Source organism: Malaclemys terrapin, chromosome 4, assembly GCF_027887155.1.
Source record: "Malaclemys terrapin pileata isolate rMalTer1 chromosome 4, rMalTer1.hap1, whole genome shotgun sequence".
Taxonomy (NCBI): domain Eukaryota; kingdom Metazoa; phylum Chordata; order Testudines; family Emydidae; genus Malaclemys; species Malaclemys terrapin.
The window spans coordinates 50,564,158-50,576,694 of record NC_071508.1 but is presented as its reverse complement, the minus strand read 5'-3'; the positions used below and the strand labels follow the sequence as shown (position 1 = coordinate 50,576,694).

Here is a 12,537-nt window from a genome sequence, read left to right as displayed (position 1 = left end):
ATGCTGGTCAGCAATTTGGCACTTCAATTGACCCCATCACAACTACAGAATCAGCTGTTTTATTTATATGGTCATTTGCATGAACTAGTAGTGCAGTGTCTATTCTGGATTGTGAAGCTTGAAATACTTGTGATATCTGCTTTAATTTCTGCGTGTTAAAATTACAGTGTAAAAATGCAATACTCCATCTTGGTAGGAGGAGTGCCTGTGCAAATTGCTAGAGGCTCAGTGAAGTTCACCAAGCTTTCTTAAGCAATGCTAGTCTAGAAACGTTGCTATTCTTTCATCAAATTGCAAATACCTATCCAGTCCCTAAGGAGCCTCAATTATTTGTATATCACAGGCTTGTGTTTGAAAGCATTTAACTTCCAGAACTCTCTCCTTCAAACTTGTTTGATATGTTTTATGTTCAAAATAATGTTTTAAAAACATATTTTTACCTTCTTCTTTCAGACACTGGCATAGACCATCAAGCTCTCCTTAAACAGTTTGAACACCTCAACCACCAGAATCCTGACACGTTTGAATCTAAAGATTTAGATATGTTGATCAAAACAGTGAGTGTTAGATATAAAATATTGTAGATGTTCACTTGCTATGATTGATCATGTATTTCTCTGCAGTGAAAGCAAATCCTTTTACTTTATCTATACCAATCTTCTGTAAATACCACACGGATCTTAATCTTAGAGGAACTTAGTTGGCTCCATTGTGTATTGGAAAGCTTCTATGCCATTGACATGTGTTCGCCATATAGGGTGACCTGATGTCCTGATTTTATAGGGACAGTCCTGATTTTGGGGTCTTTTTCTTATATAGGCTCCTATTACCCCCCCACCCCCGTCCTGATTTTTCACATTTGCTGTCTGGTCACCCTATCACCAGAGAACCTGTTAATTTTTCAGGTAGCATCTTATAGCATTCTCATTCTTGTGCCATTGTGAGCAGCTTTGGGAACAAAACATGACTTGTCAAGGGCATGTAAATTCAGTTCAGTTTTGATAGATGTATATTATGTAGAATACTTTCGAAGTATATTTTTATACCTAAATTACTTTAAGCTTGTCACATAATGACTTTAATATAAGGCAGGGATTGGCAACCTTTGGCACACGGCCCGCAAGGGTAAGCCCCCTGGCGGGCCAGGCCAGTTTGTTTACCTGCCGTGTCCGCAGGTTCGGCCGATCACAGCTCCCACTAGCCACAGTTCGCTGCTCCAATGGGGGCTGCAGGAAGTGGTGTGGGCCGAAGGATGTGCTGGCCGCGCTTCCCGCAGCCCCCATTGGCCTGGAACGGCGAACTGCGGCCGGTGGGAGCTGCGATCGGCCGAACCTGCGGACACGGCAGGTAAACAAACTGGCCTGGCCCACCAGGGGGCGGAACATATGTAGGGAGAAAGGAGTCAAAACTGTGTCTATTCTCCAGTCCTTGCCCATCTGTGTGGGATGGAGAGTAATGGCCCTTTGTACAATGTGGGTAGCCTACCCAGGAGAGTAAGGGTGCCTTACTGCCTCCTCTTAAATCGGTGCATGGGCGAGGAAGGCAAATCAGTTGATTCCTAGAATATTAAATTCTGTGAAACTGATTGGTTTTGCTGAACAGGTAGAGTGGGGAAAGACAGATATTACGCTACACTCTGTTGAAAGATGATCCACAATTAGCTTACCTTGTGTTTGGCAAAGCAATGGCAATATGGCCAGTCATTCACACTTCTAAGCAATACAGTCTTTTCAGCATAAACATTTCTTGTAGGCTACAAGTGACCTGGAAAACTATGACAAGACACGCCACGATGAATTTAAGAAATACGAGATGATGAAGGAACATGAAAGGAGAGAATATTTAAAAACACTGAATGAAGAGAAGAGACGGGAAGAAGAATCCAAATATGAGGAGATGAAGAAAAAGCATGGCAATCACCCCAAAGTGAATCATCCTGTAAGGATACAGTGTTTACACATTTCTTATCCTGCTAGAGAAAGCTTTGCATACCAAAGAGCAATGGCTTATAACAAAACAGGCCCGGATAACACCTTGTTCATTCACATATGATCAGCATTAAAATGGGGAATAAAGACTAATACTCTGTGGATGGGATTTTCAAAAGTCTTAAACTCTGCTCCCTTTGAAATCAGCAAGAATCTTACCACTGAGTTCAATGGAAAGAAAGAGAGAACACAATGCTGAGCACTTTAGAAAACCCTACCCTAGCTGCCTGTTAGCTTTGTTGTGTTTGGTATACAGCTATGTGATAGACTGGCAAAATGCTTGCAAATAAAGACGCCAGAGATTATTCAGGATTATTCTGCCCCACCCATGCTTACACTGCAAATCCCACCATTACAGCTACCTTCCCTCTGGGCAAGAAGAGTAGACTGAAATTCACTTTAGACAGTTCCTAAATGAGGGGCTGTGCAAAGCGATTCCAGGGGTTCCGTTTGCCCAGAGTCTGAGTATGCTGCTTCATGGCACCCTCAACCCCTCTGCCTTGTGACAACGCAGAGCCTGATTCAGAACTCATTGAAGTCAATGGAAGAAGACTGCCATTGATTTCTGTGGGCTTTGGATCAGGCCTATAAAGCAGGGCCATTCTAAAAGTTTTTGAAAAGCCTTTTTGAAAAATTTTAACTCCAGTTTAGTGCAATAAAATTACATGTCATTACTTTGAGTGATTTCTATTTGTAATCAATCTACAGGGAAGCAAAGACCAACTTAAAGAGGTGTGGGAGGAGTCGGATGGGCTGGATCCTAATGACTTCAATCCAAAGACATTTTTCAAGTTACATGGTAAGAGATTAGATTTAGTTTAAAAGGTGCAAGTCAATTGATTCTTGCATTATCTATTTGTTTGGAAGGTGTTATCTTCTGTTGGGAAAAATCTGGTCACACAAGCTATTTGGATGAGTCCAGAAAGACAAAAAGGAGTAAATCAGCAGTTTGGTCAAGTTCAAACTGTTCATGCAAGAGCACTTACTACCACAATGGGTGTATGTACTATTGTACTGCTATACTCTCAAGTGGAGCAATGTAAAAGTTCAACGGGTTATATTTTCAAAAAGAGCTCATGTATCTCCAAGAGGAGTGCAATAATTGTATGTGGCAGTAGGTTTAAAAGACAGAGCTGGTTCTTCAGTTGCCAGGTAATTTTTTTTAGGGGGAAAGTCCTTAGTTGTCATTTTGCCCACAAACTACGCCATCAGGATGTGTCACAGAAGGATAGTATGAATGAACTTGCAGTTTCACCATCTCAGTCTAGCTCAGTAAACGGAGTGTCATTCATTCTTCTGCAGGGGTGGGCAAACTTTTTGGCCCGAGGGCCACATCTGGGTATGGAAATTGTATGGCAGGCCATGAATGCTCATGAAATTGGGGGTTAAGGTGTGTGGGAGGAAGCGGGGGTCAAGGGCTCCAGCTGGGGGTATGGGCTCTGGGGTGGGACTGGGGATGAGAGGTTGGAGGCGCAGGAGGGTGCTCCCGGCTGGGACCGAGGGGTTCGGAGGGCAGGAGGGGGATCAGGGCAGGGGAAGGGGAAGAGGGTCAGGGGTGCAGGCTTTGGGCGGCACTTACCTCAAGGAGCTCCAGGAAGCAGTGGCATGTCCCCCCTCCGGCTCCTACGCGGTGGCACAGCCAGGTGGCTCTGCACCCTGCCCCGTCCACAGGCACCACCCCTGCAGCTCCCACTGGCCGTGATTCCTGGCCAATAGGAGCTGCAGGGGTGGTGCTTGGGGTGGGGGCAGCATGCGGAGCCCCTTGACTGCCTCTGCGCATAGGAACCAGAGGGGGGACATGCCACTGCTTCTGGGAGCCATGCAGAGCCATGGCAAGCCCCTGACCCCGCTCCCTGGCTGGAGCACCGGAGCAGCGCAAGCCCCAGGCCCCACTCCCTGGCAGGAGCTCGAGGGCTGGATTACAATGTCTGAAGGGCTAGATGCTGCCCCTGGGCCGTAGTTTGCCCACCCCTGTTCTACCTCTGGAAAAGCACAAAGAATTGAGCTCCTTCAGGGATGGTCACAGTCCTCTAAAAAATAAATAAAGCTGCCTTTACTATTTCTGGTTTCTGCAGCCAGAACTTGAAACAGTAGCAGAGAGGTGTAAACTTTGCCCATTGATCTTAATAGGGTGTTCACGTCCTTAAATCTCATAACTTAACTACTTCACTGCTGAGCTGTATGCAAAGGCACGTAGGCCTCATCTGCACAGTGGGATAACGTGCTCTATGGCAGGTGATTTCTAAAGCGCATTAATTGGTCTGTATAGACCCTGCTGGTGTATGCTAAAGGTTCTCTGGTATGCTTTAATGTAGTAGTGTTTCAGATCTTTCAATGAGAGTACAACATCTTAGTGTGCTTTAGAAATAACACTCTTGTACAGCACATTACCCCACTGTGTAGCCAGGCCCTTACTTGGTGCAGCTGAGTGTGCCTGGCGTTGTGCTGATGGTTTAATGAAGGGCTGAACAAAAACAAATGGAGAAAACTAGGTTTGGTTTTGACTCACCCAGTTCACAAAGGGAAAAAATGCACAAGCTGAAACTAATGCCAGCTCCAACTGAAGCAAAGAATTTCTGAACTGTCTGTCTGACCTTTTTAAATCCTGGTTTATGAGTATATTAAAATCATATGCAATTTAGCCACTCTACTTCACATTCAAAAAAGTATTAGATTTTATTTCTTTTCTCCTAGGAATCTAAGTAGAGCCATATAGCTTCTTCTTTTGTGTCAGTTTCACTAAAACAGAAATAGCCAGTTCTTCTCATTGAAAATTAACATACAAGTTCTCTGATGCAGCTTACAATAGTATATAAACACTTATTTGAATTAGACTAGACATTCTCTGAACCATTAAAATATCACATAATATTCAGATTAAGAATGGATGGTCATGTAGCATGAGTTACTGATCCACAGTTACCAAATATTTAATAAATTTCCTTTTGGCTAGGGTTACCATATTTCAGCAAGCAAAAAAGAGGACGGGAGGAGCCCCGCCCTAGCCCCGCCCCTGCCCCTCCCACTTCCCGCCCCCCCAGAACCCCCAACCCTCCCCCCGTTCCTTGTCCCCTGACTGCCCCCTCCTGGGACCCCTGCCCCTAACTGCCCCCCAGGACTCCACTCCCTATCTAAGCCTCCCTGCCTCTTGTCCCCTGACTGCCCCAACCCTTATCCACACCCCCACCCCCAGACAGACCCCTGGGACTCCCACGCCCCATCCAACCACTCCCCACACCCTGACAGCCCCCCCCCGAACTCCCAACCCATCTAAACCCCTCTGCTCCCTGTCCCCTGACTGCTACGATCCCTCTCCGCACTCCTGCCCCCTGACAGCCCCCCCCAGAACTCCCAACCCATCTAAACCTCTCTGCTCCCTGTCCCCTGACTGCTCCGATCCCTCTCCCCACTCCTGCCCCCTGACAGCCCCCCCCCAGAACTCCCAGCTCCCCACCCCCCTGCTCCTTGTCCCCTGACTGCCCCTTCCTGGGACCCCTGCTCCTAACTGCCCTCCAGAACCCCACCCCTAAGCCTCCCTGTTCCTTGTCCCCTAACTGCCCCCTCCTAAGACCCCCCCCAACTGCCCCCCAGGACCCTACCCCCTACCTGTACCCTGACTGCCCAAAACTTTCTCCACCCCCCCCCAAAAGCCCCCTCCCCCGTTTCTTGACTGCCCCCTCCAGAACCTTCCTGCCCCCGGTCCCCCTTACCCTGCTGCTCAGAACAGGGTGTTGGGCTCTGTGCGAGCCGAGCCGGACACGTGGCTGCGCTTCCCAGCACAACAAAACCCGGTCCCTGGCCCTGCACAACAAAACCCGGTCCCTGGCCCTGCACAGTGCTGCCGGACCGGGTTGCAGGAGAGGCCAACTCAGAATGCAGGGCGGCTCCGGCTCCTCTACAGCTGCTCAGGAGTCCAGCCCGGGATTTTCCTGCAGCCCTCCCAGCCGCTCGCTCTGCCGGGGGAGGGGGAAATCCCAGACATTGTGAGTGCTTTACAAATTCCCCCCGGACGCTATTTTTAGCGCGAAAAGGAGGACATGTCCGGGTAAATCCGGACGAATGGTAACCCTACTTTTGGCATGCCTTGCCAAACTCACGCTCAACTGGGTCCCTTCCTGAAGGATGGAGTATTTATATAGCAGTCAGCAGAATTCTGTAATTTGCTTGGAGAAACTTCTATACATTTAGCCAAACTTTTCCACAGGTTCCTGGTGGTCCGGGATATATTTACAAATCTTGCCCAAGTATAGGTACCTTTTCTCATGTTGAGCAATACCTTACTGTGAGAGTGGCCTGGGTATTCTTATTTTAGGTTTTAACCAATAAAAAAAAACACACCCCGCCCCAAAAATGAAGTCAGTGTTTATCCAATAGACACGGGAAAAACAGCAGAAATTGTTGCTTGTAGCTAAGGGTTTGTTTACATAGAGCAGTAATGCAGACTACAGGAATCTGTGTAGATCCTGACAGTGCACACCAAAGGTTTCTTAGTGCACTTTAGCATAGTGCTGTTTGAAACAGTACTATGTTAAAGCACACTAGGGAACATAACAAAGAGATTACAGTATATAGAAGAAGAAAGCCCTGAAAAAAAACAACAACCCATTTTTGGACTTCTACATAAAACTCAAAAATTGCTAAAAATAATCCCCCCAAAATGAACATAAGAAATCCCCCCAAAAGACAGAGGGCCTAGAGCCCCATTATGACCTGTTTGGCAGTTTCTTTTAGCTTTAGATGTCTTTTAGCTTTTCTTATTTGAGAGTTAGAGGAATTCTTGCAGCCTTATCTGATCATAAGTAAATATCCAAGTTGCCAGAAATCCAGTGCAGACCAACCACGGCCTGATTTACGGTTAAGTGGAATAATCTCCATGTCATACTCTGTACTCAGCATCTTATTAGGTACAGAGGTTAATCCACTCTAGATTCTCTGCTGGCATCTGCTTATCTGACCCATTGTGAACTACTGTATTCATTATCTTCTGTATTTACTGAATTTATATTTTCAACTCTTATACTTTTCTAGATGTCAATAATGATGGCTTCTTGGATGAGCAAGAATTAGAGGCCCTGTTTACTAAAGAGGTAAAAAAAAAAAAAAAAAACATTTCAGAGCATTCAATATATTGATGTGTCCCCTCTCTTTCTAAAGGGACATTTACTTATTTTATTTTGATTTAGACTCTGAACAAGAACATTTATCCCCAGGTCTGAGTGACCTTGACACTCAGAAATTATTCAGCATACCATTGAGGGAAAGAAACAGTGGTTTAGTGATTAAGGCAGAGGGCTGGGATTCAGGAGTCATGGGTTCAATATCTTGCTCTGCCACAGACTCTCCTGAGCCAGTGAGATGAGATGGACCTGACAACATGCCCTCAGGGTTAACAAACTCAGGTTATTATGGACCAAAGCAGAGAGTGAATTCTAAAGTGCACAACCCTTACAGAGAGCACCTTGCCAGTAGCCTCCTCGTCTAGACCAGTGGGGGGAGAGGCAGTCTTTTAGATGCGTGTTTGCCAACCACTGATGGTTTTGTAAGTTAAAACCATAACCTGAAAAATCCATTCCAAACACTATAGGTAGCCAGTGCAGATCAAGGAGTACAGAACAACAATAAGCACAAAAAGAGAGACCACTTAACAAATGGACACTGGGTTCAGCACCAGATTTACACCCAGGTCCGGCAATTGACCTTATATGGTCCCACCTCTGTGCCCACATGGGGGTCCACTGAAGTCAGTTGGGCTCCTCGCCTGCACTAATGCAATCCTAGGATCAGGGTCTAGATTTCCATGTGAATTTAAAATATAATCCTGTGTAGAGGACATTACAGTAGTCCACTTGAATTAACAACTGGCTTCATACCATTGAAAAGCTCACTTTCTGCTTAAAATAATTTATTTTAGCATAATTTCTCTACCTAGAGCAATCATTTCCCTTCAGATTTACTGTTCAGTCAAAAAGTGCCTCAGCTAAATGTAATGCAAAAGCATATCAGTGTCCGGGCTGGTTCAAATTGGTGAAGCTTTGTTTTTAAGCAACATTTTACGTCGTTGTCTCAAATGTGCTCTATTCTGAATAAGCAGTCCTTTCTTCCAGCTAATGTTTACTACATTTATTTTCAGCTGGAGAAAGTATATGACCCCAAAAATGAAGAGGATGATATGGTGGAAATGGAAGAAGAAAGGCTAAGAATGAGAGAGCATGTTATGAATGAGGTGTGGTCTGAAGGTTAACAGAGTTGGCCAAATCCTGCTCTGTTGTACCTGTGCAATCCTACTGAAGTCAGCGAGGTTGCCCAGGTACAGCAGAGGGAAATTTTGCCCATTTTACTATATACTGCTTCACAGGCATACAATTTAAATTCAAAGCATGCTATGCTACAATCTCAGGCAATATCTTGTCCTCATTCAGAAAAGATGCTGGATAGATAAAATTGCTTGGTAAAGTCCATGTTCCCATTTACTGAGTTCCAGAATAATCATGCTGTGGAGCAGGCATGGAGATCTCTACAGATGTCCCAGAATCCACAGATATTACCTGTGAATCCTGGGGCATAGAGTTGGCCAGGGCTGGCCTCTGTGTTGTTCCCTTAGCCTGCCTTATACAATTTTGTCAGTGCTTTCTTGCCTGTATCCACCCCTCCCCCACTTCACAAGGAGTCTGACAGCAACATATGCCAACATTCATTCTTGCAGATATTTCCCAAGGGTGTTGGGAAGGGATGATGCTCTATAGAGCTGGTGTCCTCCAGAAACAGCACTTCTACATCCAGATGTACTCCCTAAAGCTTGAGGAGTGAATTGAGGTTGTGCTTCTATTAGTCAGAGGGAGGCCCTGAAGGCGGGATTCTGGGACAGTTTTACTGGTTTCCTGCTACTTTAATTCCCTCCTTCTAAAGTGGAAGGTTAGGATGGATCACAGTTATTGGCAGCAAGTTTTCAGTCAGCTTTTAGTGTGAGCTTCTTTTGGAGTTGAAAGGCCAAGAGAACTAAATCCTAGATATCGAGGTTATAGATGTATTAGAAATCCTGGCTTGCAGTTGGGACAGCTCAGAAACATAAGACTGTGTTCAACTTAATCCTGCATTAATGTCTTAGTGAGACATTCCAGTGAGAGAGACAGTAGTAAAGCAAGCATTTGGAAAGGAAAGCAGAATCAAAACCAATGGAAAAAAGTTGCAATTTTGCACTTGAAAATGAAAGTAGGTCTGGGTTTAACGTGAAAAAACAATCACATGATTAAGTTGATTTATAAATGTAGGTTCAACCCCCTCAAAGTCTCTTGTATTGGTCAAAGATGTGTTACATTTTGTTTTTGCTTTAACTAGATTGACGTCAACAAGGACCGGTTAGTAACTTTACATGAGTTCCTGAAAGCTACAGAGAAAAAAGAATTTTTGGAGCCAGATAGCTGGGAGGTAATATATATCATGTTCCAGGTGGAACATACTGTACTGTTAATATCAGTCTAATCAGGAAACTAAGTGTCATGTTTGTCTCTGACTTTTCATTTTTCCTCCTCCTTGGTATGTGCCTATGTGCCATTGTTAGAGGCATTAGCTAAATAAAATGTAATCTAGGTATTTAAGAACATAAATTGAATAGGTCTTGTGCCATCATGGGGATTATCTGAAAGCCTGTTGCTTGCACAGGCCTTTGAAACAGAAAACAAACATTTTGGCTATCGATTTCCTTGGATGGAGGACAGAATTCAATTAGAAGCAGGAGAAGTGATTTTTTTCAAGCTCATCCCACATTTTGAGCAGGATTCAAACCATTTCCTCATAAGTAGAAGTGATGAATTCCTTCACAGTACAATATATTTTTGGAAGTATCAAACCAAAATTTTCTGTATTGGTGAATTTTAGAATCCAGCTCGTAGCCATAGAATTGTGAAGATTACTAATTTCCTTTTGCAAGTTGTATTTTTATTATTCCTGTGTGAAGGTTCTTAGTTCTCTACGTTTTCTTGCAGACATTGGATCAACAGCAGGTCTTCACTGAAGAGGAGCTGAAGGAATTTGAAACGCATATTTTGCAGCAGGAAAATGAACTCCTGAAGAAGGCAGAAGATCTTCAACAACAGAAGGAAGAGCTACAGAGACAGCATGACCAGCTTCAGGCTCAAAAACAGGAACTTCAGCAGGTGCTGTCATTGTAATAGGAGGATTCCTCCCATTTGCTGAGCCTTTCGCTGAATTTCTGAAAGGCAAAGCGGTGCTACTTCTGGAGTCGTTGTCCCTTTAGGTAGTGTATGAGCCATGAGGGCTGCAGATGAATTTTAAACTCATTTTTCCTGCAACAGGATCCAACCTATAACTCCAGATTACACAAAACAGTGAAGCTGAACTATATGTTTCCACTGGTGAAGATCATATGTAATGAGTGTACATACTGTCAAAGGCATTAAATTATGCAAGGTGAAAGGAAGCTGATGCTGCCGAGTTCTCAGACCCCTCTTGTTTTTTTTCCCCCCCACACCCTACCCATCAGGTTGTACAACAGATGGAACAGAGGAAGCTACAGCAAGGAAGTCCTCTATCGGGACCAGCTGGGGAACTGAAATTCCAGCCACGTATGTAAAATTATATTACATTACATTATGGACATAAACTTTTAAATCTAAGATCCCATTTCAAAGGTGGTTTAAAAGCTCCTTTCTCTCTGGTGAAATTGTAAGTATAACTTGTCTGCAGTGATCCATTTTAGGGAAAATTGCTGAGCTTTCTTTAAGAGGAAAGTATTGAAGTTTTCTAAAGTAATCTGGAGGTCTAAGTACATTATTAAAATATCACTAAACCCAATAAATATGAGATTAAATAATAACCTCCCTGGAAAAGCCAGAGTTCACTTTTGCAGAGATTCCGAGGCATGCTATGGTCATAGAGACAGGATTTGCCTCATTTCAGAGTTAGTATGTGTTGTGGCCTTTCAGTCCCCAGAGATGTCCTGAGATCTAGGAGATCCAGAGTCTCAGAGTATCCATAGAAGGCTGGGGCATTCACAGGGAGCCAGCCTCTGTTTGTTATTTTTGGGTCTCCCTGTGTCACAAAGAACCTTGGTGTTAATGCTTCACCCTATGCCCTGAATGAGTTAGCCAACGCAGAGTGGGAATCTGCAGGAACTAATGCTGTTCTTACCCCCTGTATCCTCCAGAAGGGAGCAAACCCTGATCCCTGACCTTGTAGTATTCTTTCCCATGGGTACTTCCTCATGGATTTGCTGGGTGGATCTGTTTGTTTATAATAGTTACAAGATGCCTTTCACTTTCAGCCAACTGCTGAAGAGGTCTTCATTGAGTGGCTGTCCCCATATCATGTACCACCAAATAGCTGGCAAAAATATGTATGCAGAGGAGAGGTTTCAGTGCTGGATTTTTTATTTGCCCAGTGAAGTGAAGAAGTTTTGATCATCTTTTCTTGTTAGAAGAGCCTTTATCCATATGATCTACCAGCCGAACACCTTCCCTTTTGAGATCCAGATGGCTGTAGGTCAGCGGTTCTCAAACTGTGGGTCAGGACACCAAAGTGGGTCATGACCCCATTTTAGTGGGGTTGCCAGGGCTGGCGTTAGACTTGCTGGGGCCCTGGATAGGGAGGCCAAAGCTTGAGTCCCTCTCAGTCTTCTCTTCTCCAAACTAAACAAACCCATTGTTTTCAATCTTCCCTCATAGGTCATGTTTTCTAGACCTTTAATCATTTTTGTTGCTCTTCTCTGGACTTTCTACAATTTGTCCACATCTTTCCTGAAATGTGGCACCCAGAACTGAACACAATACTCCAAGTGAGGCCTAATCAGCATGGAGTAGAGCGGAAGTATTACCTCTCGTGGCTTTCTTACAACACTCCTGCTAATATATCCCAGAATGATGTTCACTTTTTTTGCAACAGCGTTACACTGTTGATTTATATTTAGCTTATGGTCCACTATGCCCCCAGATCCCTTGCCGCAGTACTCCTTCCTAGGCAGTCATTTCCCATTTTGTTTGTGTGCAACTGATTGTTCCTTCCTAAATGGAGTTCTTTGCATTTGTCCTTATTGAATTTCATCCTATTTACTTCAGACCATTTCGAATTTTAATCCTATTCTCCAAAGCACTTGCAACCCCTCCCAGCTTGGTATCGTCTGCAAACTTTAAGTGTACTCTCTATGCCATTATCTAAATCATTGATGAAGATATTGAACAGAACCGGACCCAGAACTGATCCCTGCAGAACCCCACTTGTTATGTCCTTCCAGCAGGACTGTGAACCACTGTGATTACTCTCTGGGAACAGTTTTCCAACCAGTTTTGCACCCACCTTATAGTAGCTCTATCTAAGTTGCATTTCCCTAGTTTGTTTATGAGAAGGTCATGCGAGACAGTATCAAAAGCTTTGCTAAACTCAAGATATACCATGTCTACCACCTCCTCCCATCCACAAGGCTTGTTACCCTGTCAAAGAAGGTTGTGACGTTGGTTTGACACAATTTGTTCTTGACAGATCCATGCTGACTGTTACTTATCAACTTATTATCTTCTAGATGTTTGCAAATTGTTTG

The 12,537-nt window shown here is 44.3% G+C and overlaps 2 protein-coding genes across 4 annotated transcripts in view; one reads left to right on the top strand and one right to left on the bottom strand.

The window, feature by feature from the left end:
* LOC128836210 (zinc finger protein 664-like) overlaps positions 1 to 12,537 on the bottom strand; it is a 98,274-nt gene that overhangs the window by 57,758 nt on the left and 27,979 nt on the right. The window lies entirely within an intron of this gene.
* Positions 1 to 12,537, top strand: part of NUCB2 (nucleobindin 2) — a 50,368-nt gene that overhangs the window by 28,083 nt on the left and 9,748 nt on the right. For 2 of the 3 annotated variants that reach the window (XM_054026254.1, XM_054026255.1), the window contains exons 5-12: positions 454 to 557; positions 1,753 to 1,938; positions 2,697 to 2,787; positions 7,017 to 7,075; positions 8,119 to 8,211; positions 9,324 to 9,413; positions 9,971 to 10,141; positions 10,489 to 10,570. In XM_054026254.1, the coding sequence (XP_053882229.1) occupies positions 454 to 557; positions 1,753 to 1,938; positions 2,697 to 2,787; positions 7,017 to 7,075; positions 8,119 to 8,211; positions 9,324 to 9,413; positions 9,971 to 10,141; positions 10,489 to 10,570 (876 nt within the window). Of the gene's footprint in view, positions 1 to 453; positions 558 to 1,752; positions 1,939 to 2,696; positions 2,788 to 7,016; positions 7,076 to 8,118; positions 8,212 to 9,323; positions 9,414 to 9,970; positions 10,142 to 10,488; positions 10,579 to 12,537 lie in introns of those variants that run through there. The other variant, XM_054026256.1, reaches the window with a different exon arrangement.